The 22,309-nt window shown below is 50.5% G+C and overlaps 4 protein-coding genes across 4 annotated transcripts; 2 read left to right on the forward strand and 2 right to left on the reverse strand.

Moving 5' to 3' along the window:
* Positions 1 to 1,646: 1,646 nt before the first annotated feature.
* Positions 1,647 to 4,147, reverse strand: N7457_004317 (putative microtubule associated protein (Ase1); the record flags this gene model as incomplete). Its single annotated transcript, XM_057175362.1, has 4 exons — positions 1,647 to 3,595; positions 3,652 to 3,866; positions 3,921 to 3,973; positions 4,031 to 4,147. 4 exons carry the CDS (start codon positions 4,145 to 4,147, stop codon positions 1,647 to 1,649), a joined length of 2,334 nt encoding a protein of 777 aa, XP_057032409.1.
* Positions 4,148 to 4,689: 542 nt separating this feature from the next.
* Positions 4,690 to 5,746, forward strand: N7457_004318 (Mov34/MPN/PAD-1 family protein; the record flags this gene model as incomplete). Its single annotated transcript, XM_057175363.1, has 2 exons — positions 4,690 to 4,717; positions 4,776 to 5,746. The coding sequence occupies 2 exons, from the start codon at positions 4,690 to 4,692 to the stop codon at positions 5,744 to 5,746; spliced, it is 999 nt and encodes a 332-aa protein (XP_057032410.1).
* A 1,401-nt stretch (positions 5,747 to 7,147) lies between these two features.
* N7457_004319 (putative cell division control protein Cdc25) lies at positions 7,148 to 10,981 on the reverse strand (the record flags this gene model as incomplete). The annotated part of the gene is made up of 3 exons (XM_057175364.1): positions 7,148 to 7,485; positions 7,564 to 7,780; positions 7,838 to 10,981. The coding sequence occupies 3 exons, from the start codon at positions 10,979 to 10,981 to the stop codon at positions 7,148 to 7,150; spliced, it is 3,699 nt and encodes a 1,232-aa protein (XP_057032411.1).
* An 8,084-nt stretch (positions 10,982 to 19,065) lies between these two features.
* N7457_004320 (Zinc finger C2H2) lies at positions 19,066 to 21,519 on the forward strand (the record flags this gene model as incomplete). The annotated part of the gene is made up of 3 exons (XM_057175365.1): positions 19,066 to 19,198; positions 19,262 to 21,311; positions 21,378 to 21,519. 3 exons carry the CDS (start codon positions 19,066 to 19,068, stop codon positions 21,517 to 21,519), a joined length of 2,325 nt encoding a protein of 774 aa, XP_057032412.1.
* Positions 21,520 to 22,309: the final 790 nt, after the last annotated feature.

Here is a 22,309-nt window from a genome sequence, read left to right on the forward strand (position 1 = left end):
CAAATTCCAACACTTTAGATGGCTTTGATGATATCAACGTCTGTGGCGATACTCGAAGGCTCGATATCTTGCCGAATGGTACCTGCAGGAAGGCTTCTTGGCTGAGAGAGCTGATTCGATGCCGAATCAATGGTCGAGGCACTATGGCTATGTCTGGTCTGTCAATAAAGATCTTTGCCGGTCAAATACGGCCGCGCTATGCTGAACCCTATAAGGGCAAGCCGAGGGATCGCAATAGTAGCAATCTCCCAGCGAAGACACTTGAAGACGGCCAGTAGCAGCGCATGTTGACGACTTTCATTATACAACGCCCATGACTCTAGAAATCGATCGGACTCACTAGAAGATAGTTTCTCGTGAATGTGAGGTAGCGTATCACCAGTTAGTACCAAGGTATGGCCTTTTCTCAACAGGCCATTCAGCCATGCAGATAAACCCCGACTGAACAGCCTGGTGGACCACAGGTCCAAAGAAACTGCCACAGATGCTCATGGCTGTGGTCGACTGAGTCGACGCCAGACGCACTTCAAATTGAAATCGTTTGTATATTAACAATGCTTAGGAAATCAGTTGATTAAAGAACACGCGGCTCCATTAAAGGGATTGCCCAGAAGCTCACATCGTGAATTGAGGCTTGTTGAATAACGCGAGCGCTAACTCTGTACGGAGTGCGGAGCCCGTCCAGCACAAGCAGATAAGCAGGGATGTGGTAGCATGGCCTTCGAGGGGTGGGATCTTGCTACAACATGGGCATCCGCGTTAGTCTTATTGAGTCTTTGGCCCCCTCTGATGGGCAATGTTGTCGCCTCTAGTCTCTGGTCTCGTGGACAAGCATTCTGAAGCCAACTCTTCTGTTGGACTGAAGCTGCTCTTGGCAAACGCCATACGCCGTAGCCCCCGGCCGAAGAACTCAACAGCCAATAAGCATGGCGGGGGGCACTTGGGGGTCTGGGAAGGAGCTTAGCATGCTTAGGTCTTGTGGTTTTACTTGAGAGAGAAGACTTCGGGTATAATAACAAAGAGAATCAGAAGATTGAATTAACCACACTATATCAAAACACTGTACTTCGCTGACAAATACATAGAGAATTGGGTGAAAACCACGGGCGTCGACTCCGGAGATCGAACAGGGAATAAGCCAGAAGCACCAAAGCCAAGAAGAACCATAAGTCACAGAGAAACGAAGAAAATAACACCATTCCAGAGGAACCGGGGAAGGAGAAAAACAAAGAGAATATTAAACCCAGTGGAGATCAAAACAAAGAAGGAGTCAGTCGGAGAAGGCGTGAATGACAGGATTCCTCAAAAGGCTGTGGACGGACACAGCCAGACGCAGGAGTGGGCTCGAAAACCTCAAGAGATGAAGGAGGGCATGAACATGGTGGACATGACGAACTCGTAATTTTGGACAGGAAGTGAAGTTGAAGTCGGCTCCTCGGAGAGGAGTCGTTCGCGGAGGGAAAAGAAAGCAGCCAGTCGGGAATTGAAGGAAATTCAGTCTTGAAAAGGAGACCGAGGGTTATGATGAGCCGTGCAGAGTCCAGTCGTGGGATCATCAAAAGCCAAACGGTTACGGGACCACCGTTGACATCCGAGGCGCCGAGAGAATGCATTATGGGAAGGGTATCGAGGCGATGTTGAGACATCTAGTAGGTTTCATAGTCATCGGCCCACTCATTATCACTGCCAGCAACGCGCAGGACCTGCCCGGGATGCGGACCATCTGGACTGACACTTCGGATGCCCCTGGCCTTCTTGCCGGCGAGATCCGCCCCATCTTCCGGTGCAAAACGCTTTCCTCCTTGCGCAGCACGGAGTTTAGAATAGTAGATATCACTAGGATCGGCTTCGGATCCCGAACCGTCCTCGAAGGTCTCCCAGTTCTCAGATCCAGAGGCAGTAGTGTTGACTGTAGAGGAATTCGAGACCTGACGGGGGGCTGGCGGTGGAGCCGCATGCTGCAGGTATGGGTTGGGCCGGGGGAAGTTTTGAATAGAGTTCAAAGACAGTGACGATTGCGAGGATTGAGATGAATGAGAAAATCCGGTAGATCTTTGTGAGTTTGAGAATCCCGGTGTGCTCATGAAGGACCGCTGTCGTTCATCGTAAAGGTCTTCTGGGCTCACAGGACGTACATAGGCACTAGACATAGCACTGTTGCAGCGAGGAGGTTCCAGAAGGTGACTGAAACGGTCTTCCCTTGACTCGACCGTCAATGCACGCATCCGAGGGGGAGGCCCACGCGGAGGCGGCATCTTTCCATTAAGTGTGCTGGAAGAGTAGGCACCAGGTTGGATACGACGTTCAGGAGAGTTGTTCCCATGGGGCATATTTCCAAGTGGAACACGCGCCGGAAGCTTTGATGGAGAGTTTGCACCGGCCCTCGAGGTGGCTCCAGCCCTAGAGGCACCGTAGCCAATGGTGTTATGTTTAACTGGACCAGTGCTAGTAGGGGTCTTGGTGGCGGAGCGAGGGGGAGGTGGCCCTCTCAAGGAGCTTCCAGGGCGGGGAGGCGGTTGGTGTCTCATTGTGTTGGCCTTGATGGTTGGGGGCGGCGCAGATGGGGTCTTGGATCGAGGTGGGGGCATTGCCTTGACAGGCGTCAAGGCGTCAAGGTATCGCTCCCCATGTACCAGGAATGGTCGGCCGAATTCATCTTCCCAATGTTCCAACTCTTTACGCAGATCGGCTTCCAGTTTCGGCAATTCCTTTGCAATTCTCTTGCGCATCTTTTCCTCTCTCAGGAGCTTTCCAGGATCACGCTTCTCTCCCTTGTTTCCGCGGCCCATCAGGCGAGATGCATCTTGGCTTGACGTTGCAAGTGCCTGGCGGTCAGTTAGAAGCGTACGGTGTCTGTCGATCATCTCCAAGGTAGGGGCGCGCTGCTCCTTAAGAGCCTCCAGCTTCGCAATCTCAGCCTCATGTGCCTCAAGCAAGGCATCACTGCAGACATCGGAGAATGCGGGTGTGAAATCGAGCATTTCCTCTTCGGAGAAAAAGAGTGAATCCCAAAGTTCTTGCAGTCGGCAACGAGCATCCTCCACAAACAAGTGGAGATTCTGTCTCTTAAGCTCATTGAGGCGTGTCAATTCCTCCTCAAGGTCGTTGATTGTGCGCAAACCGCAGCCACGATTTGCAGCCAAGAATGCCTTTCGGTCACCTTCTTCGACCCCGAATCGATCCCAAAGGGAGATCACAGTGTTTCTGAGTTCGTTAATCTTGCGTTCGCGGCCCTTCTTTTCCTCCAGTAATTTGTTACGCTTGGTCATGAGGTTGGCGACATCGTCTTCGTGCAGCCCAAGTTGTTCGGGCGAGTCGCGATAGCACTTCACAATATTGGAGTCTGTTTGTGCCTGGGGTGTTCCGAGCTCGGCCCAGAGCTTGATCATCTCCTCGCAGGCAGATTGGACTTGGGCAATGCGACGGTGGTATTCTTCGTAGACGTGGGTGAACTCGGCATCCAACGCGGTGACGTACAAAGGCGAAAGATCGAAGCTCGGCGGGATTGAGGAATCTGGCGCAGTGGGAGGAAGCTCGAGTTTGACGAATGATGGCTCCAAGTGTGAGGAATAAGATTCAAGGGCCTCAACGAGTTCTAGCAGATGTTAGTAAAAGGGCATCAGTGACGCAACATCTCAACCAAACACTCACTCTTAACCTGTTCAAAGCGCTCGCGATGTAACTTGCTCATTGACTCGTTCTTCTCCCGCAAAAATGCGATACATCGGTTGAGCGGGTAAGTGACGCGAAGGTCGTCGTGGTTGAGCTCATACTGGCCATTGGCCCTTTCATCACTCAAGGACGACTCCATCTGTTTGATAGCGACAATGAGGCGTTCGGCTTCCTGTGTCATATCCTCCCTCTCCCTATGGGCAGCGTTAGCGAGCCCACACTAGGTTTTTTTTACACGTTCGACTCACTCATCAACAAGCTTGAGATGGTTGTTCAATGTCTCTGACAGAGCACTGAAGAGCTGTACAAATTTGTTAGAGACCGAACAATACCATTGTTACACCAAGTTCAAGCTTACATCTGCCTCACGAGACTCGCGCTCTCGCGCCGGAACTCCAATTTCATCGTAAATATCATGGAGCTGAGCGACGATGTTGTTGACCTGAGTAGTCAGGTAGCTGGTGTCTACACCCATGATGAGAGTACCTCAAGTGAGGGGTGCAATATTCTAGATTGATAACAAAATATGATATCCAATCCAACGCACAGCGCCGAGCGAAGCTGCGACAGGATGACCAACGTCAAGGTCAAAACAACAGAGCCCGACACACAGGGTTCTCGGCACACAAGGTGCGACGGAAGTAAACGAAAGTAAAAGGCAGCGAAAGCTCTTAGGAGAGCGACATAGGAGGATGGAGACTGGGGTTGTTTATGAGGGGGTGTTCTGGAATTAGAGATGATAACATCAAGTTTCCAAGGTCGCAAATGGGTGTTTGGGTGTGCTCGTCGTCCCGGGCAACGGCTGACTTAGCAGCCCCACCGCCCAATTCTGCCAATCAATGATCAACCCCACGGGTTAATCACTGTCCTTCATGCATTGACTTCAGATAGCATCTCCATTTATTCTCCGGTCCTTGCAGATTACCCCATTATCAGCGTGTCCTTGCTTCCTGTCATTGGGCATTTGCAATAGTCTATTTAATAATCGATCCTCCGCCCCATCCTCTTTCAACCGAAATGCAAGCTGCTGCCCAGAAAGCCTGGGGTGAGTACCTCCACACACCCATGACTACCAGCTTCAATTGACCAATCTTCTCACATAGAGCTTGAAAATGCCATCACTGTATTCGATCCCCAACGAGATACCCTCTACCAATATGATGAAAACACCGAAAAAGCCCTCAACGCCGAGCGACCATGGGCCACCGACCCATACTATTTCAAGCACGTCCGAATCTCCGCAACAGCCCTATTGAAGATGGTGATGCACGCCCGCTCAGGTGGCTCCCTGGAAATCATGGGCTTAATGCAAGGCTACATCCTACCGAATACCTTTGTGGTAACAGATGCATTCCGACTCCCAGTCGAAGGCACCGAGACCCGAGTGAATGCACAGGACGAGGCAAACGAATACATGGTGTCATATCTACAGTCGTGCCGAGATGGAGGGCGAATGGAAAATGCTGTCGGATGGTACCACAGTCATCCCGGCTACGGGTGCTGGCTCTCTGGAATTGACGTCGCCACCCAACAAACACAGCAAATGACCGGGCCCTTTGTCGCCGTGGTCATTGATCCGGATCGTACCATCTCTGCGGGTCGTGTTGAGATCGGCGCTTTCCGCACATTCCCATCAAACTTTACCCCGCAGAAGGAGGCCTACGAGGATGACGAATATCAAACTATCCCGCTCGGCAAGGCAGAGGACTTCGGTGCACATGCCAATCAGTACTATTCCCTTGATGTGAGTCACTTCAAGAGCACACTCGATGCGCAAATATTGTCTCTACTGTGGAACAAGTACTGGGTTGCGACGCTCAGTCAAAGCCCGCTATTCACTTCTCGCGATTTCGGTAATAAGCAGATCATGGATCTCAGCGAAAAGGTCCGCAAAGCTCCACGTGGGATGGAAAGCACCGGTCCTCGCGGCACAACCTCCAGCGCCAAAGACCAACAATTGGATAAGGTCGTCCGCGGGGGACAGCGGATTGTTGCAGAGGAAGTGAAGGGTCTCGTCGCATCCGAAACGAAGATGAAGCTCTTCCACGGCATTGGAAGCCAAACCCCGGAGTGATTCAGCTCAGACGCTGAGGCATCCTCGATTTGACAAGTATTGACATGACTGGCACGCTTCTTTTTTTAGCCTCACTTGGCGTCCTCGGCGCTCAGCGGATTGGTATTACTTTATTTCCTTTGCATTGCTATCTTGGCTGGTACCTCTCGGGTTGTCCGGCTTTGTTATGCAACAGCCTTCGATGCATCATGATCACTGAATATCCACAACTGCAGTTGCTGCGAATAAACGAAATTTACGACTTCAGATCTCACCATATTTAAAGAGCGCCCTAGGCAATGGCAGTCTATGGGTTGATGTAGTAACACGTGATAGTGCAGCGGATCCATGACCAATCAAGAGAATCAACCTCTATTGACCCGGAACACGCGCCGCAAAATTCCGGGCAAGAACCAAAGTAGTAGAACACTAGATACAACGAAGTGGAAAGCATCAAGCCAACTCCACCTGGTAACGTCCACCGAACATGAACGAAGGTCTCAAGTCGTTCGTGACGTATCATTATTCAGAAGACGGCGTCGAGGACATAAGCTTGAGAAAAAGAAGCAAATCGCCTCACCCAGGCGACAACATGAGGGGATATGTTAAAGAAAGAAACAAAAATCATGACGGTGAAACAAAAAGGCCAAGAAAATATACACAGAAGATATGGCCAGAATATGTCACAATCAGTACAAAGAAGAGGTGGGGTGGGGGCGTCCTGAGACATGTAATCTCATCTGAGAGACAAGGAATAGAAGAGGGAAGGAGAGGGAATAGACAAGGGATCCCGACATCTCGATTGGGGCCATGTCGGGAGAAAGGTATCTTGAGAATCAAAGCGAATATGAGGTATTCACAAGCGCAGTCATAAATGCGCGAAGAACGGGATAACTGCGAGCAGTTGAAAAGGGCTAATTGGCGAAGTTCCGGTGGGTCTCGCAGAAACAGTGATATGCATGAGAGAAATCGATCTGCAAGTATCCAGCCCTGGGACGCCCTGAGAGGCGAAAAGGCGAGGCACTGTGGAGACTAATATCGCCGAGACACAGTCGGGAGGGCCCTCGATGCCTAAAATCGACTTGGTCCGTGTTGATCATGAATCGGGTAAAACAATGGCGCTGTCGATTGGCGCGCAAATGGCGGAAGTGGTCGGCGAACCTGTTTGGTGGCGCGCCCGCAGGATGCAACCTGACAGGGATCTTGCGGGTTACAGGAAACCGGACTCAGATAGTAATCTACGAAATTCCAATCGAAAATGGTTAGTCTCAACAGCCGAACAGTTTTGAGAGAAAAAAAAGAAAAGAAAAAGCAGGTTTGTCTTGTTTGCCCAAAAAAAGAGGGGAGGTCATAGGAGGTCACATTTGGGTATCGTTGAGCAAATGCCAAACGCCATTTTTTTAAAAAAGAAAAGAAAAAGGATTATCGCAGAATAGCGACGGTGGATGCAAACAACAAGGAGCCCTTGTCTCTGCTTGTGGTTTCAGCATACCTTGCAATCTTTTCATCCTCGCGCTCTCTAGGCTCGATTTCCAAACTCCGTTCGTACATGTCGTGTACATCGCCAGCGCCTTGAAGATTACTGAGAATGTAATCCTGGAGCTCGCCGACAGGCTGCAGAAGGTAAGGGACATTTTGGTATTGTTGAATATCCCGAATGACCTCCGCGGTCTTGGCCCGCTTATTGAAGTTGATCAATTCCGAAGGTGTTAGGGACGGAATACCATCCTCAATGAAGGTCAAATCGGTAAGATAGACGCCTAAAAAGACAATCAGCCACGGAAAAAGGGGGGCTGGAGACCTCAAGTCTTTCTACTTGGATGAGTCGGGTTTCATACCGAAGAATGGAATACAGGGCGGGTTAGCGAGATGCAGAGTCTCTCGGTATTCGCCAAAGTTCTTCGTGCTAGCCATGAGGCGACGCATGTTTTCTAGAACTGTAGAGGTGCGTCCGCTGACCTGGCTCCACGTTCTACCCAAACGATGAATGGGTGCGGTTCCAAGAGCTGAGATAATGGATGTTAGGGTAGAGTAGTTGTTTAAAGCGCGACATTTCTGTATAATCGAGTTAGCAAGGCCGGAATTGGTGAAGCAACCATTGGAACAACATACATCAGCCACATTGACAAAGTGTTTGATGACCACAACACGCTTCTTGACATCACCTTGGGTAAGGATCATTTCGGCGACCCAGTTAGTGAGCTGGTTCGAGTGAAGAATCAAGGCTTTGACATTGGGAGACGGTTCCGGCTCGTCAGGGCCGACCTTCTTCTGCCAGGTCTTATTCAAACATTCAGTGGCCCGGATTTTGGAGTAGAGGCGCGACTCAATGATGGTCAGCTGCCGAGCAAACTCCGTAGGATCGATGTCAAGGAACTTCAACTTCTTCATGTTCTTAGGGATGATAGGTGTGGGGGCGGCAGTGCTCTGTGTCGGAACGAGACGCTTGACAGTTGTATCCTGCCCACGAAGTCGCTGTTCGATCACAGCGAGTAGGGTGGGCGTGCCGGGAGTTTTTGTGGTAGCAATTGAGTCGCTAGTGAATGTATGGACTCGTCGCAGGAGATCCATATGCACTTCATCGTTAGGTTCCATCCAGAAGTGATCGAACCAACTCTTGAGGATGTTGACGACACGGAATCTAATCGGCTTCTGTTTCCGATCAATCCACATTTGCATGTCATCTTGATTCAGGCCGAATGGAGGCTGAATGTTAAACCGCTGGACGAGCATCTCAAATAACTCGGCGGCAGTAGTGAAAGAGCGATAGGTGAGGAGGAAGGTGCCATTAAAGGATGCATCGAGCTTATCATGACGGGTGAGGTGCTCAACCAATCCGGCAAGTGTACCGCATTTGAGAACTGGCGAGTCGCCCTTGTTATCGTAAAACACTTCGCCTTCATGGACCATTTTCAGGAACCAGGGAGTCTCTTCGGGCTCCCGGACTGGCTCCCGGACTGGCTCTCGGGTGATGGCTGTTGGGGGTGCCTGGCCAAAGAATCGCTGTGCCTTGTCCATATTTCTTCGTACCTTATCAGTGCCTTCCTTTTCAGGGGCGTAGGAGGACGGAATTCCAATTGATTCCGTGGCAATATTTGCCTGGGAGTCGCCTCGGTTATGGATATTCTTGTAGTCATCTTCCACTTCTTGACGGCTACCACGTCGTAAAGATGACACTGGTTCGGCAGGAACTTGCTCAAGAAGCAGCGACAATGAGAAGCCAATCTGGGAAACACAGTTCTCCAGCTGCCTGGCGATGACGCGCACAGCGTTCACACGATCGTCGAGTGAATCACCCCGAAGCTCAGCCCATTCATCGGCCAGAGGGGTAGAGATTGCTTGACAGCTTAGGACAAAATCACCAATACCGTCATAGACTCTTTGCTTCTGTAAGCTGAAATCTACCAGTTGGGGATTTTGGAAGCTGGTGCCCAGCGGAGCTAGGTTCATCGACTCGACGGCAGATATCCATGGGCGGAACTGCTCGATGACTTTGATAGCGGCAGCTGAGATTGCATCAGCAATGTCCTGGTGCTCCTTTATCGTAACAATCTTCTGGCCGATCACCAAGCGTTCTTCTAGTCGACGGATACTGCCGACAAATGACCTTCTAAGAATGTCAATCGAATCCAAGAACGCAGTATCGAGAGAAACGGATGGCTCGACTCGTGAACCATTTCCATCCGGAACAAGGAAGGATGTCGGACCCGATGAATCTAGGGAAACACCGTTGTTTTGCCAACTACCACCGGAAGAGCTGCCGCTGACGAAGCCAGGCACCAATCGACTTATCACATCCCCACGCTGTTGTTGAGCCACATCCACATAGCCATATACGCCCTGCATAACGCCATCGGCCTCCTGCAAGCATTTATTAACCGAATCGGCACCAGGCCAATCGGCGGCGGCAATGTGTGACGAAAGAACCAATTTCGAGAACTTAGACATCATGTCTCGGAAGAAAGGATACAGAGCCTTATTTGTGGAAATGATAGACGGATTACCAGAATGGTTATCCGTCGTGTCAGATCCAGCAGCAAGCAACATGCGAAGATGGTCGGAAATGTCCTCGGCCTTTCTTACATACTCTGCACGCTCACCATTGAAAAGTGCCTGGCGATAATCATCCACGGCGTATCGCATATTACCGACAAGCAAAGACCATGAGATTGGCGTGGTGAGGCCATCGTCGACAAAATGTAAGGGCAAATTGGAAGAGATAGACGCTCTGGAAAAGCTCTCGTTAACAGATGTGCTCGTACTGTTTCCACCTAGGCTGTATGTTGCTTGGGGGCTCTTGCTCGGCGGCGGCGGTTTGAAGTCTTTGGATCCCGGGGGATACAAAGAGTCCATGGATGTGGCAGGGGATACTCCATCGATCAAGGACTGACGTCGGCGAGACATCGAGTCATGTGAGCTAAGCATCAAAGACTCTCCTTCTGCCTCTGAGGCCGACCCGTCATACTCGTCTTCATCTCGCTCAAAACCACGCGCCATCAGCTCTGGGGGTGGGCGCGTCTGATCGGGAACAAAGAAATTATTTCGATCTCGCGGGCCAGATTCAGCTGTGGCCGTTGGGTTCTCAAAGGGTAGCTCCATGGTAGAATATCCCGTGAGAGTATTGAAGAAGAAGAGACGGCCGTCGGGTGTCGCCTGGGGAATCCAAAATGCGGCCTCTTCCTGCTCCTTGGGCGCAGGAATGCCCTCGATTGGGAGGACTGGCTGGACTTCTCGGGGATTTCCCTCGGATTTCGCTTCCTCCTCTTCGTGTCCATCGCCGTATTCATCTTCGAGTCCGGAATCCGCACTGAGATCGGTATCATGGTGACTGTGGGCGAAATGGTCGCCGAAATCCTCGGCCTCCGCAATTATGGTACAATAGTTACTTGGGAACCAACCTCGCACATTGTCAATCACACCATCCCACCATCCTGTTTCTAGCTGGTTGAGGACCTGAATAATGTCGCCCCGGCGGAAACTCAGACTCGTATGGTCATCGGCGTCATAATCGTACATGGCCCGCACGAAAAGCGCCGGGGGTTCGGGACTGACCGCATATCCGGAAGCCATTTTGACCGGGGATTGGTTGATATGGTCGTGATCTCGTGATACACTGTTTCCCCGACCGCGATAGCGGGATATGGCGGTGGGCGTGGTCGCCTGTTCGTCGGTGTACTCGAATGCGGTCGCAACGGAGCCAGACTTGGCCAGCGCAGTAGTGTTCACGGCTAGATCTGCCACGCGAATCTCAAACATCGAGGGTCACAGGACCACGATCCAGGGAGCTCCTGGGGGGTTGGGGAGGGGATCGGTTGAGTCAATATCCGTGGCTCATGGCTGAATTTGACGCTTAAGGAGGGGAAGTGCGGGTGGAGGGGTCCCTTTTTTTGCCCGGTCTGTCTAGAAAGGAGCGCTGAGTTGGTCACAGAACGAGAGTATGATACTGCGACTCTACCATCGATATATTCTAACAAAAGCAGCGAGGAACCCTAGAAGTGGGATTGGATTAGGGGGAGGTGCACCAGGTGGAGGCGGGAACAGTCACGCAATACCGGTATTGATACAACGTCGAGTCGCCCGCCAGAGGGTTTTGGAGGATCAAGAGGTAAGATTACAGTGATATTACCATACCATGACACTCTTTCCGAATGAATCTTTCTCTTTTTGCATGAAGAAGGTCAACACGATATCCAATGACACCTCAGATGCTTGACATTGATATCCACAGTCTGACAGGTACCACAACCCTTTGACGTGACTCCAACTTGCATTCCCATGCGAATTCAGTCGAGTGCAAGAGCCCCTCAAGATGGACCCTCTACTCCGTACTCAGTACTCCGTCCTGTCCCGTGTGTTGGAGCAATTATTACACCCTTCACCCAGACAGGTATTGGGGATTTTGTGGGTTTTTCTTTTCTCCCAGTCTCTGTTGTACTGTTCCCCACTGCCTGTTTGTGTGTGTGTGTGCGTGTGTGACAAAATACCCACGCTTACCATGCTTACGGCCACATTTCCACGCTGACGGCAAGTTCGAGTGCCGAGCTCAGCTTGGTTAGTTGCATATGTATTATGCGGTTTGACGTCTGTATAGTCTAAATTCTGGTCATGAAAGATGCCAAACAAAAGCATTGGGGGAAAAAGAATTCCAAGGCTGGGGGAAGTTGAGATCCCAGGTCTATGGCCCGCAAACATGGCTTTCGGCCGCGGCTATTGGTGGTTTGGCACATGGAAGACAAGATGCGTCTATTGGTTTTCACCTACCGAGTATGAAGAATGACATAGGATCCCCAATCTGCAGGCTCCCCTTGTTTGGATACTATATGCAGACCCCATCTACGGAGTACTCCGTATCTTCAGTCTCCAATAATTGACCAAAGGGATATCCTAGTTTCAACCGCAAGGGGCCCCCAACTCAGAACACATATAGCCCAATCGACTAATTAGGGAGCAATGTGGAAGCCCTAGTGCGATAATCGATTGACAACTGGTTTCAGTGTGACAAATGACTTTTTTGCTAATTCTGTCGAGTAATACGAGGGTGCATATACAACGGATTTCGTGCCTCAGAGGTGCGGAGTACGGAGTCCTGAGGACATAACTCTGGAACTCATTCGGATATCCATCGGAAAACATATCTATTCTCTAACCAACTAGCGCCAAAATTGTTCTAGAAAGCAGTTTTTAATATATTATTTAATAATGAGCTACTCTAGAGTGGGGATGCTAGCTCCCACTTTCCGGACTCGGGTTGGATCGTGCTGACGCTCGTCCCTAGCACATTCAAGGGCAAACCGAGGGCAAATTTGCCCGGCACGATTGATGCAAACATGGGTAGACGCGGAGGTGTTGGTGAGACTCTGTGATATTGCTGCATGGCCAGGCGTGGGCTCGTTCTGAATCGAGGCTTTTCAGGATCCCGACAATAAACGCCGCTAGAAGACACTCCACATTTCGTCGAGCTGTGACCATGTAGCTGAATTTGATCAATACATGCTCCCACAGGGTCCTCCGTACGTTGTGTGTAATCGAAGAGGTGGCTATGTACTCCGTACCCCCGGCTCAAACGGGGCGTTCTGACTGGCAGCACATGGCATGATCCATTTTCAAATCGGCTGTGGCCAATCCGAGTACAGTACAGATTTCGGCTAGGCCCACCCACTGTTCCGAGTTGAACCATGGTACCAACCTTAGTACGTGATGTGAATCATGGATCCTATGCTCCGTATGGTTACATGGAGTCCTAGAGGGGCATTCGGTGGGAGAACAAGCCTTATCGAGAACAACCCTTCGATTCTGGGAGCATATGCAAGACCGTTGCTCCTCAGCACCTAGAACCATGCACCGCGGACCCAGCGGCTTGGGAGGTTACCCACTTAGAAACGGACCGTTTCTACTTATGGTCTACATGACTATTTTTGAGGGAGGTGTGTGCTCTAAGATGACGCGTAATGAGTCCAACTACCTTGCTTTCTACGGAGTACTCCGTATAGTAGATCCTGTATAAATAAAAATAGAGACGACAACATCCATCGTATCAAAGAATTATGCCCGGCATAATTGAAATTACTCACGTAAAGTCACCACAGTTCAGGTGATATTAAGCCACTGGAGGTTGCCTCGGTAGATACGATAATGTCGCTCTTGACACTATATTCTAGGCCTGGCTACGGGATGCTTATACGTACCATGGAGATCGAGCACGTGGTCTATTGAGTATCCAGCAGTTGGAGGTTTAGCTTTTTCTGCTAACGGGGGGTCTCACACCCTGCTTGTCATTCGCTCTCTTGATACCCATGTCTGAGAGAAATGTTCAATCCCGGGTGAGTCGGAACACAAATTGAAGAGTCCATTTCTAATTGAGTTTTTTCGTACAGAGTATATTGTATACAATACCTTGCTATTATCTGAATCTCAACTTACCTGGGAAGAATAATAACACTTTTGGCTGTAAGTATGATGGAAACAATAGTGCAGCTGGGATTTTGCGGTAGAAGTATATATTTGTTCACGGCAAGACCGGTCGATCAGAATACAACGTTAGGTATACCCAAGTCTATATGTACCCATAATCATGTCGACAAACCCATAGACCTTGGATCAGGTCAAGGTTAGGTATCTCTGAATTATCTACCTATGTTGTGTGTTTCTATGCCGTAAATCAAGTCTTAAAGGTATGTATACCGGTCAAAGCAGGTCTACACTTCCACATATTTCTGAATTGAAGCAAGTGCTCGAGTTACAACAAAACAAACCATATAATTGACCTGTGCCATTAATCCAGACCGATTGATTCATGGAAGAGTATGGTGTACTCCGTACAAGGCACTCTGTAGAATCTTATTGATTATCGCAAGTATCTGAATATGAACCGAAGTACTCCGTACTCCGTATAACATATGTTGTACTTCACACGCAAAACTGAGACCGAGAAGCTTAATGCTAAGACCCAACGCAAAAGCTCCAAGTTTAGCTTCAAAGTATATTTACACTTTATTCCCCAAGAGCAAACCAGTTGACAAACCAAATCTTCTCGGAAGCAAGAACTCGCCACCAAACCCTTCCTTCCTTGTTCCTTGCAGCCGGACATTACGGGTCGCAGGAACCCAGGAAGACAACATCCAGCCACCCAACCGGAGGCATTCTTACCTGCCGAGAACCCAATCCTGCCGCTCCGTGCATCAAAGGTCCAATAGGGACTCGAGGCCATCCCCCCTGTTTACCCAGAATCCTGGGTCTCCGATGATCTCTTGATCCCCCTTTTTTCTTTCCATAACCCTTCCTTTTTTTCCACGGTTTCAGAGCGAGACATCGTAAAAACGCCTTTCTCTCCACTTCTCTCTACTAATTGCCGCCTCAGCTACGGAGTATGGAGTAACAGGCCTAGTCTAACGGACTATGGAAGTTTGTTCGTGGGAAATTTGCTTTGTTCTCGACGCTGGGCGCAGCATGTCAAACCTTACTTTCTGTTTCGTGCAAGCCGCAACAACCCAAACAAAGAAGGTCCTCCGCTCTCCGTGTTTCCCACTTAGTACGGTGTCCACATTTTTCGAGAAAATTCCCTGCGAGAGCCGCGGGGGGAGAAAGGAGTCATCTCCGCTGGTTAATATCCCGTGAGAGATCAGCAATCCCACTCAATTTTCCCGACACCATATCAATTTATTGGTAATGTGATGAATCCGTGCTCGCTTGTGTGTACTCTATCCCCTGCATTCGGAGTCACTGTCCAATGAACGGGGCAAATTCGCCCAACTAGACAGGGGTGGAAGAGAGAGGAGGGGAGGGAGGGGGGGGATAGAGAGAGAGAGAGGTATGGAGTAATCCGTATGCACGGCGGAATATAACACAGACACAAAAATTTGCGATATCCGAATTGACTGGATGTGGTTTCATCTGTTTTGCAGATAGATCGTTGCAGAAATCCAGAATGTGACTCGTTCGTCTGATACCAGAGCGTTGCAAACCAAGATCTAGACGGATGTGAACCATGGGCCGGAAGGTCTTCCCCGGACGCACTCTTCCGTCATCCAGGGGTTTTGGTGGCGATCGCAGCTGCGATTCATCATGTTTCCATGGTTCAAAACAAGGCTTTAGACGTCATGCAGCCTATTGATTATAGAAGTGTAAATGTGTTTATGCAGGTGAATCATCTAAACAGAAATACCAAAATGAGGGGTTAGATCGAATTCTTTTTCCATATTGCCCCGTCGAATGTCCCACATGCTATGGGGATACTCTATGTAGTACACAGAAGACTTCAATTCACCCGTGTCTCTGGATACGGATTACAAAATGCGGGCGCCCGAGTCCAGACTCGTGCTTGTCGGGACGGCCGGTTCGAGCGCGCAATTCGGAAATAGGCTTCCTGAACTAAGAAGGCAAGCGGATGTGTGATTATGTATGTACTCCGTACTCCGTATGCTGTAATACCTGGAACCCACTGGCGGCCCGCTGTTTGGTAAAGATGTTTACAATGTATCGAAACAAAGCACGCGTTGGGTGGAGAGGGACTCCATCGAAGACGGCTCCTCGTCTTGGTTTGCCAGCGCGCTGGGAAGTCCCTTTTCGAGACCCATCCTTTAGCGAAAGTATATCGGCCATAGCGCGCACAATGGGGCTCTCAAATTCAAGTTGAAATTCAATTTCAGGTTTACACTGATGATGCTCGTTCACACCGTCAAGTCGGTTGAAGTCGAGACCAGTGGGGGTAGGCTTGTTTAGTAGATTCCTCCCACGGCGTGCGGAATTACCTCAGTGTGCATATTGCAGAAGCGGTGAAGATTGAGTATACTGACACGATTAAGGCTTCACCGACATCTTTGGGTTCGAGGCGGCAGGCATTGGGCTTATCTCGAAAATAGAACCAAATTGGGAGATTCCAGACCGTCCTGGCGTCCCTGGCGGAGACACCGGACCTTGGCTATGAAGTTGTCGGGACGATGGGCTCCAGCCAAGGCCGGCTGTCGGTGGCCACTAGCTCAGGGGCCGGCGCCGGGGAAGAGGTTCCTGAAATTCTTGCAACGGCAGCAGGCTTGCTGAGGTGGACCAAAGTTCAAAGGAAAAATGATAGAAAAAGTTTGATTCGTAATGGGTCCGATTGGGCCCTCAGTGCAGATCCATTATTGGGCGGGTTTTCGATGAATATAGTGCTTTTGCCCAGTGTGCTTTTGACCGCTTGGAGGGGCATGGAATGAAAGCCCTACTCTGTATTTTCGGCCCAAGGGATTGGGAATGGTGGATCGCCTGTATTATTTTTGGAGGTAAGGCATCACCACCGGTGATTGTTGGGCGGTCAAGTCACCGCTTCATGCACTATCACCCTTCAAGAATATTTTGTTTTGTTCGGTCGAGAACGTTAGACTGGGTCGGTCCGCTGCATCGGGAAGTGGACCAAGAGAAAGCTCAGGGAATGTCGACTGGTGGGATACGACATCAAGAATCAGTCAAAGGATTTCTAAAAAGCGTAAGCCACCCGGCTTCACCGCTGGAGCTTGAAGCTAGTCGATAGTCTAGATCCACCAGATCAGAGGAAGTCTCGCCCAGGCTTTTGGCGATCAGCCGGGGCTCCGGGAGAGTCCTTGGGGAGATGGCTTCCACGAATCAAGGGGGGTGCTTGGGGCCACAGGCTACATCGATGGTACGGGGTGCGGTGCGAGACGATATGGCTGTGCACTTTTGTTATGGCCATCGAGATGTTCTGAAAGGCGATCTTATGCCGTGTTCCACGCGAGGCGCGTTTCCCAAGTAACCGTGATGCTCCACGTCCGGGATCCTCGGGCTCCAATGATGTAAGTGTTGGGTTCGCCCCACTGATAGGAGCCGGAAATTCGCGATACCCAATTTACAGCTCCGCAGTGATAGGTAACGGTGTACGGAGTATAACTGACAGCTTTGCGGTGTATAAAACTGCAACTTCACAGTGTGGATCCCGGGGAAAATATTGGAGTGTTTTTTTCACGGGTACGAGATATTCTGTATGTTATACGTGGTCTTACTGTCGTCGTTGTAGCGGAGGCCCAGTGTTTGTGTTGTCCATGCATCAGTCGCAACATGGTGAATTACGTTGTCGACGATGCCATCCAAAGCTCCGATTTGCATTCTGGTCTGCATGTCGATCCTTTCTCTATGCAGTCCGGCAGGTGATGCCTCGAGGACACTACAAGGCCCATCGATCCTATGCATGATGCGGACCTCCATGGCATGATGGAGCCCATAATCTCGAGCGTGGCACAGCCCAAACAGATGAACAGCCACAAGGCGGGGGTTAGCCGTCATAGGTCGAAATGACCCCAAGTGAGACTGGATCTGGACCAGTCAATTTGTGAGGCGACAAAAGTACTCCATACAGTGGAATGATCTGTCAGGAGACGGGACGAGTGGAATCACTGGATTAACTGGAATAGGATTTAGATGCCAACTCTGCGATTTACTTTCCATTAATGCAACTCTCCCAGTAGCGCGGAGATAGCAAAAAAAAACCGGGCTCCATTCCCAAGCTCGGCATTTGTTCACATTCAGATGCAACTCTATACCGATTACGTATCCCTGTCTCATTCCCCAGAGACTCGGAGTTGTGTGACAAAGCCCGCACAATGTGGCATCCAGTCAGATGTAGTTGTCAACGATGTACAAGGTGGAAGATGGCGATCTGAGGGGTCAAGAGGGGTATGCGGATAGGAACCATGGTTGCGATCTATCTCTCTTTCCGTCCAGATATATACACCTATAAACAGACCCTATATAGAGACCCTAGAAACAGACCCTACATAGAAACCCTATATACAGACCCTATATGGAGTACGGAGTACACCTATACACATATCGCGAGAATGCATCTCACGGACTACGATCCTAACCCTGGACCGCTCCAAATTCTAGATGAGACCGATACAATCTCACCCCTGTAGGGGGCGAAATTGACCGATAATAAGGGGCTCCCCTCTCGAAGTCGGCCACGAACACCACCGCCTCACATGCCACACCAATTTAGATAAACAAAGGACCCCTCCAAGTCCCACGCCCCATAAAATTGAGCGAGGGGCACCGATTCAATAACCCATTGCTGTTAATCATTCGGCCCACCCTCGCAGGAGACGTTGTCCAAGACATAAAATGATCGACCCTGTAGGCTGTAGTTTAATTATCTAATAATGACCCAAGGGGGGCGATGGAGTAAATTGAACCATGTGGGCTTACGATCGGGACAAATCTATAGGGCTTCCAAGGTTAGGAAATAATTACGACGTGTCGATTTCGTATGGTAAATTGGTAAAGTTCAGGAAAGGGGGGGGGGAAGGGAAAGCACACTATTACAGCTGAAAAAGGTGAGTGGTGAGAGGAATCAACAGTGCGTGGCCGAAGAGGGGGCTGGGTATGGGATTCCCCTCTTGGCCAGTGTTTACCAGTGATCAGTCCCGCTTTCGCCCCGCCGTTGGTCTTTGCTTTTCACACGTAAAGTAAGCGATCATCTTAGGCCCACGTCCTCTCCCCCTCCCTTCGTGAATCCCCCCCTCCACTCTCCCAAAAAAACCAAAAACCCGATTTCGAAATCCCAAATTCCTTCTTATTCTCCTCATCCTCCCCCTCTCCTCTTCCCCTCCCCTTCTTCCATCTAATCGCGGTTGATCATCCCGCCCTTCTTTTTTTACACTCGCGTTTGCTTTAATATTTCCCCTTCGTGGCTGGACACCACTTTCTCTCTACCTTCTTTGACTATTTTCCCCCGCTCAAGGAATGATCAGACATCCCAACGAACTTCTGTCGTCGACACGCCTACAGAACCGGTGCGAACTTACCCAAGGGACAATACCACCGCTTTCACTTTTCCTTTAACGCCCGCACACATGGCTCCTTCCGCACCTGGGGCAGCCAACTCGCCGGCTAAGAAGACCTCAGCCCCCGAAAAGAAATACAAATGCCAATTCTGCAATCGCGCATTCAGCCGAAGCGAACACCGCAGTCGTCACGAACGATCCCGTAAGCCTTGAGAAACGGTTCTTGTTTTCTGTTTGCCCTCGGTCGACTGACACCACCTTACAGACACGAAAGAAAGACCCTTCAAGTGCTTAAAATGTCGCAGTACCTTTGTCCGCCGCGATCTTCTTCTGCGCCATGACCGAACTGTTCACGCTAAGGACGGCGGAATTCCTTTGGTGGCAGAGGGCCGCAGACGTGGTGGAGGGGTTCAGAAAACCTCATCTGCCCCAGCGAAGCCGTCGGTCACCATTGACCCGACGACGTTGGAGCAGATCGAGGCAAGCAGCGACGGTATGGTCGACCTTGAAACTGCAGCCATGTTGATGACAGATTTCCAACATAAGGCTGCAGCAGCGGCGACCGGCCAGGTCTCCGAGCGTTCCGAATCGCTTTCGCCAGGGCACGGCTCCTTCGAGCCCTACCTCTCGGGCAACGCCACCCTGCCTCAGATGCCTTGGGACACCCTTGTCTCCCCCGCCGAACCGGGCTCGATGCCTACCCTCGTCGATCGCCATGGCCCTGTCGGAGACGTTCTTCTATCCAACTCCCTGCCTATGTCTGGACACTCGACCCCGAATGCCCTCTCACCTTATCCCTCGATGACTGGCCCCGTCAGCCCCGTCAACTACCGCCGCTCGCCCGGTCCTAGCCAGGCACTCACTCTTCCCAAGGCACCGCAAATTGCTAATGAGATGGAACGTAACTATGTAGTGGACCGGGTTCAGGGATCAGACACTCTTGGTGCTCTTCCCGATACTTTCCAACTTCCTTCCACGGTTGCGTTGAACCGGTATTTGTCCACCTACTTTAATCTCTATCATCCTCACTTGCCATTCCTTCACCAGGAGTCTTTCAAGCCCTCGCAAGTTCCTGCGCCCTTGTTACTCGCAGTCTTGTCCATCGGTGCTCTTTACACTTTCGAGCGCGAGCACGCTTTCATGCTTCACGTCGGATCCAAGGTCCTGGTTAACCAGTTCCTGCAACACAAGGATAACTTTGACTCCCGCAAGTGTCCCCTGACCTTGATGCAAGCTACTTTGTTGAACATGGTATTCGAGAGCTGGAGTGGTGACCCCAAGGGCCTCGAATGGACCTGCTCGATCAAGAGTCTTCTGGCCAACATGGTCGCCGGCAATCGATACCAACTCAAGGTACGGACACAGGCCCGCCAAAATGTCCAGCCCTCGCGTGAGGAGTGGATCGAGGATGAGTCTTGCCGTCGCACATATTTCGCCGTGTACATCTTCTTCGGCATGCTGACACTCACATTCAATCACACTCCCGCCATGAGCTTCGATGAGTTTGACGACTTGGAGCTTCCTTCCTCGGAGTCCCTTTGGAACCTGGATGCGACTGATGATGAGGCTTGGCGCCGCAGCATGGTCTCGAGCGCACTCACCGTGCGCGAGGCCCACGATTTCCTGTTCCAGGGCGAGCAGACTCGCTACAGTGCTTTCGCTACCCGTGTGCTGATCAACGCCCTTTTCCTGCAGGTCTGGAACCACAAGCGCAGCTTCGAGGCTCTGCAGGATGTGGTCACAGAGTACAAGTTGCGGCTGGCTCTCGAGACCTGGGAGAACTCCCTCGAGGTTTGCGAGCCTGAGACCATTGTGGTCCCACTCAGCACTCCCCAGAAGGGTCACCCCTTGATCTTCAACTCAATGGCAGTGTATCGCAATACCCGCGCTCGCCTGGAAGTTGATCTCAAGTCCATCCAGGAGGCGATGCGGTATCACTCCTCATACGAGGTGGCAGCTGCTATGACTGTCGCTCGTGAGAAGGTCAAGCGGTCGCAGGAGATGAACAAGGTCATCCAACAATGCTTCGAGTGCATTGAGATTGCCGCCATTCAAGGCATCAATTGGGTTGCAAAGACTTCCGCCACCAACTGGAGTGTTGAGCACCCTCTCTGCGGCCTGGACCTGATGGTCATCCTGAGCCTCTGGCTCTACCGCCTGGAACATGACGACGAGCCGGCCACTGAGGCTGAATTGGCCCTCTACAACAAGGTCCGCAATCTGTTTGATGACGATGCCATCGATGCCTTCGGCAAACTTAGCTCCACCGTCGCCCGTGTATGGGGTAACATCCTTGACGGCGTGGTTGTCTGGGGGTACGTTTCTTCTTTCCTTCTGTCCATCTGTCCATCATGATGACATTTCGCTAACCGCTGTAACAGAATTACCAAGCTGATGGGCGAATCGTTCAAACTTCACTCCCAGGCCTTGGTCGGCTATGAGGACTCTCTTCGTGTCGCCAAGGACCAGCCGATCCATGCGGTGCCAACCAAGTCGCTTGCTAGCGTCGGCACTGCATATTAAGTTTTCGTTTCCTCACTTTCGTTGACTTGATTTGCTTTTACTCGCTTTTTTTTTTCTTGAATTTTCCGTTTTCGGGTTCTTACTCTCATTTGTTGGACGCTCTCATTGGGACACTCTGGAATCATGACTGGACATGCCAGTGGGCAGGCGGGGTGTTTGGGCTTTTCTGGAATACTTCGCCTTTTGATATCCCATCTCGGTGGTTCCTGGTCTTATGGTTTGCTTTTTGCTATTTGCTTTGCATTTTCCCTGCCTTTTTTTACACCAGGGAGTCCAGTGTGGTGTTTCTGCTTTCTTCGACACTTGGCTGGTCCTGTGTGTTCTTTCGCACTCCGTGGAGTTTGACTTCTTTATGGTTCATCTTAACCCCTAATTGTGCCCCCGTCCATCTGCTTTCCGTGCTCTCGATACCTTTTGACTTTCTGTTTTCATGCCTTTGCCTTGCGTGTTCTTTCATGTCCTGCCATTTTTTTTCCCTTTGCTTCTTTGGCCTCCCAGCCGCTGTATTTGACGTTAATTGCCTGCATGTCCTCCATCCCCGTCCTTTGCTTTATGGTCTTTACGCTCAGCATCTCCTTGCAGTTCTTCGCATCTGTTTCATCTGCACATGTTTTTATGCCTTTTCTATGTACTATACGTTATCAATGAATTACCTGGCGGGGACAATCATAAATTCCTAGGTGCTGCACAGTAGTATGTAGATTCCAACGATAATCTGTCTTGTAGCTATGATCCTTTTGATCCTTCCACGCTTGTCTGTAATCGGATTCCACGGGAAGACCGGCTCTCG

Source organism: Penicillium paradoxum, assembly GCF_028828445.1.
Source record: "Penicillium paradoxum strain IBT 22861 chromosome Unknown utg000004l_segment0_segment0, whole genome shotgun sequence".
Lineage (NCBI taxonomy): Eukaryota > Fungi > Ascomycota > Eurotiomycetes > Eurotiales > Aspergillaceae > Penicillium > Penicillium paradoxum.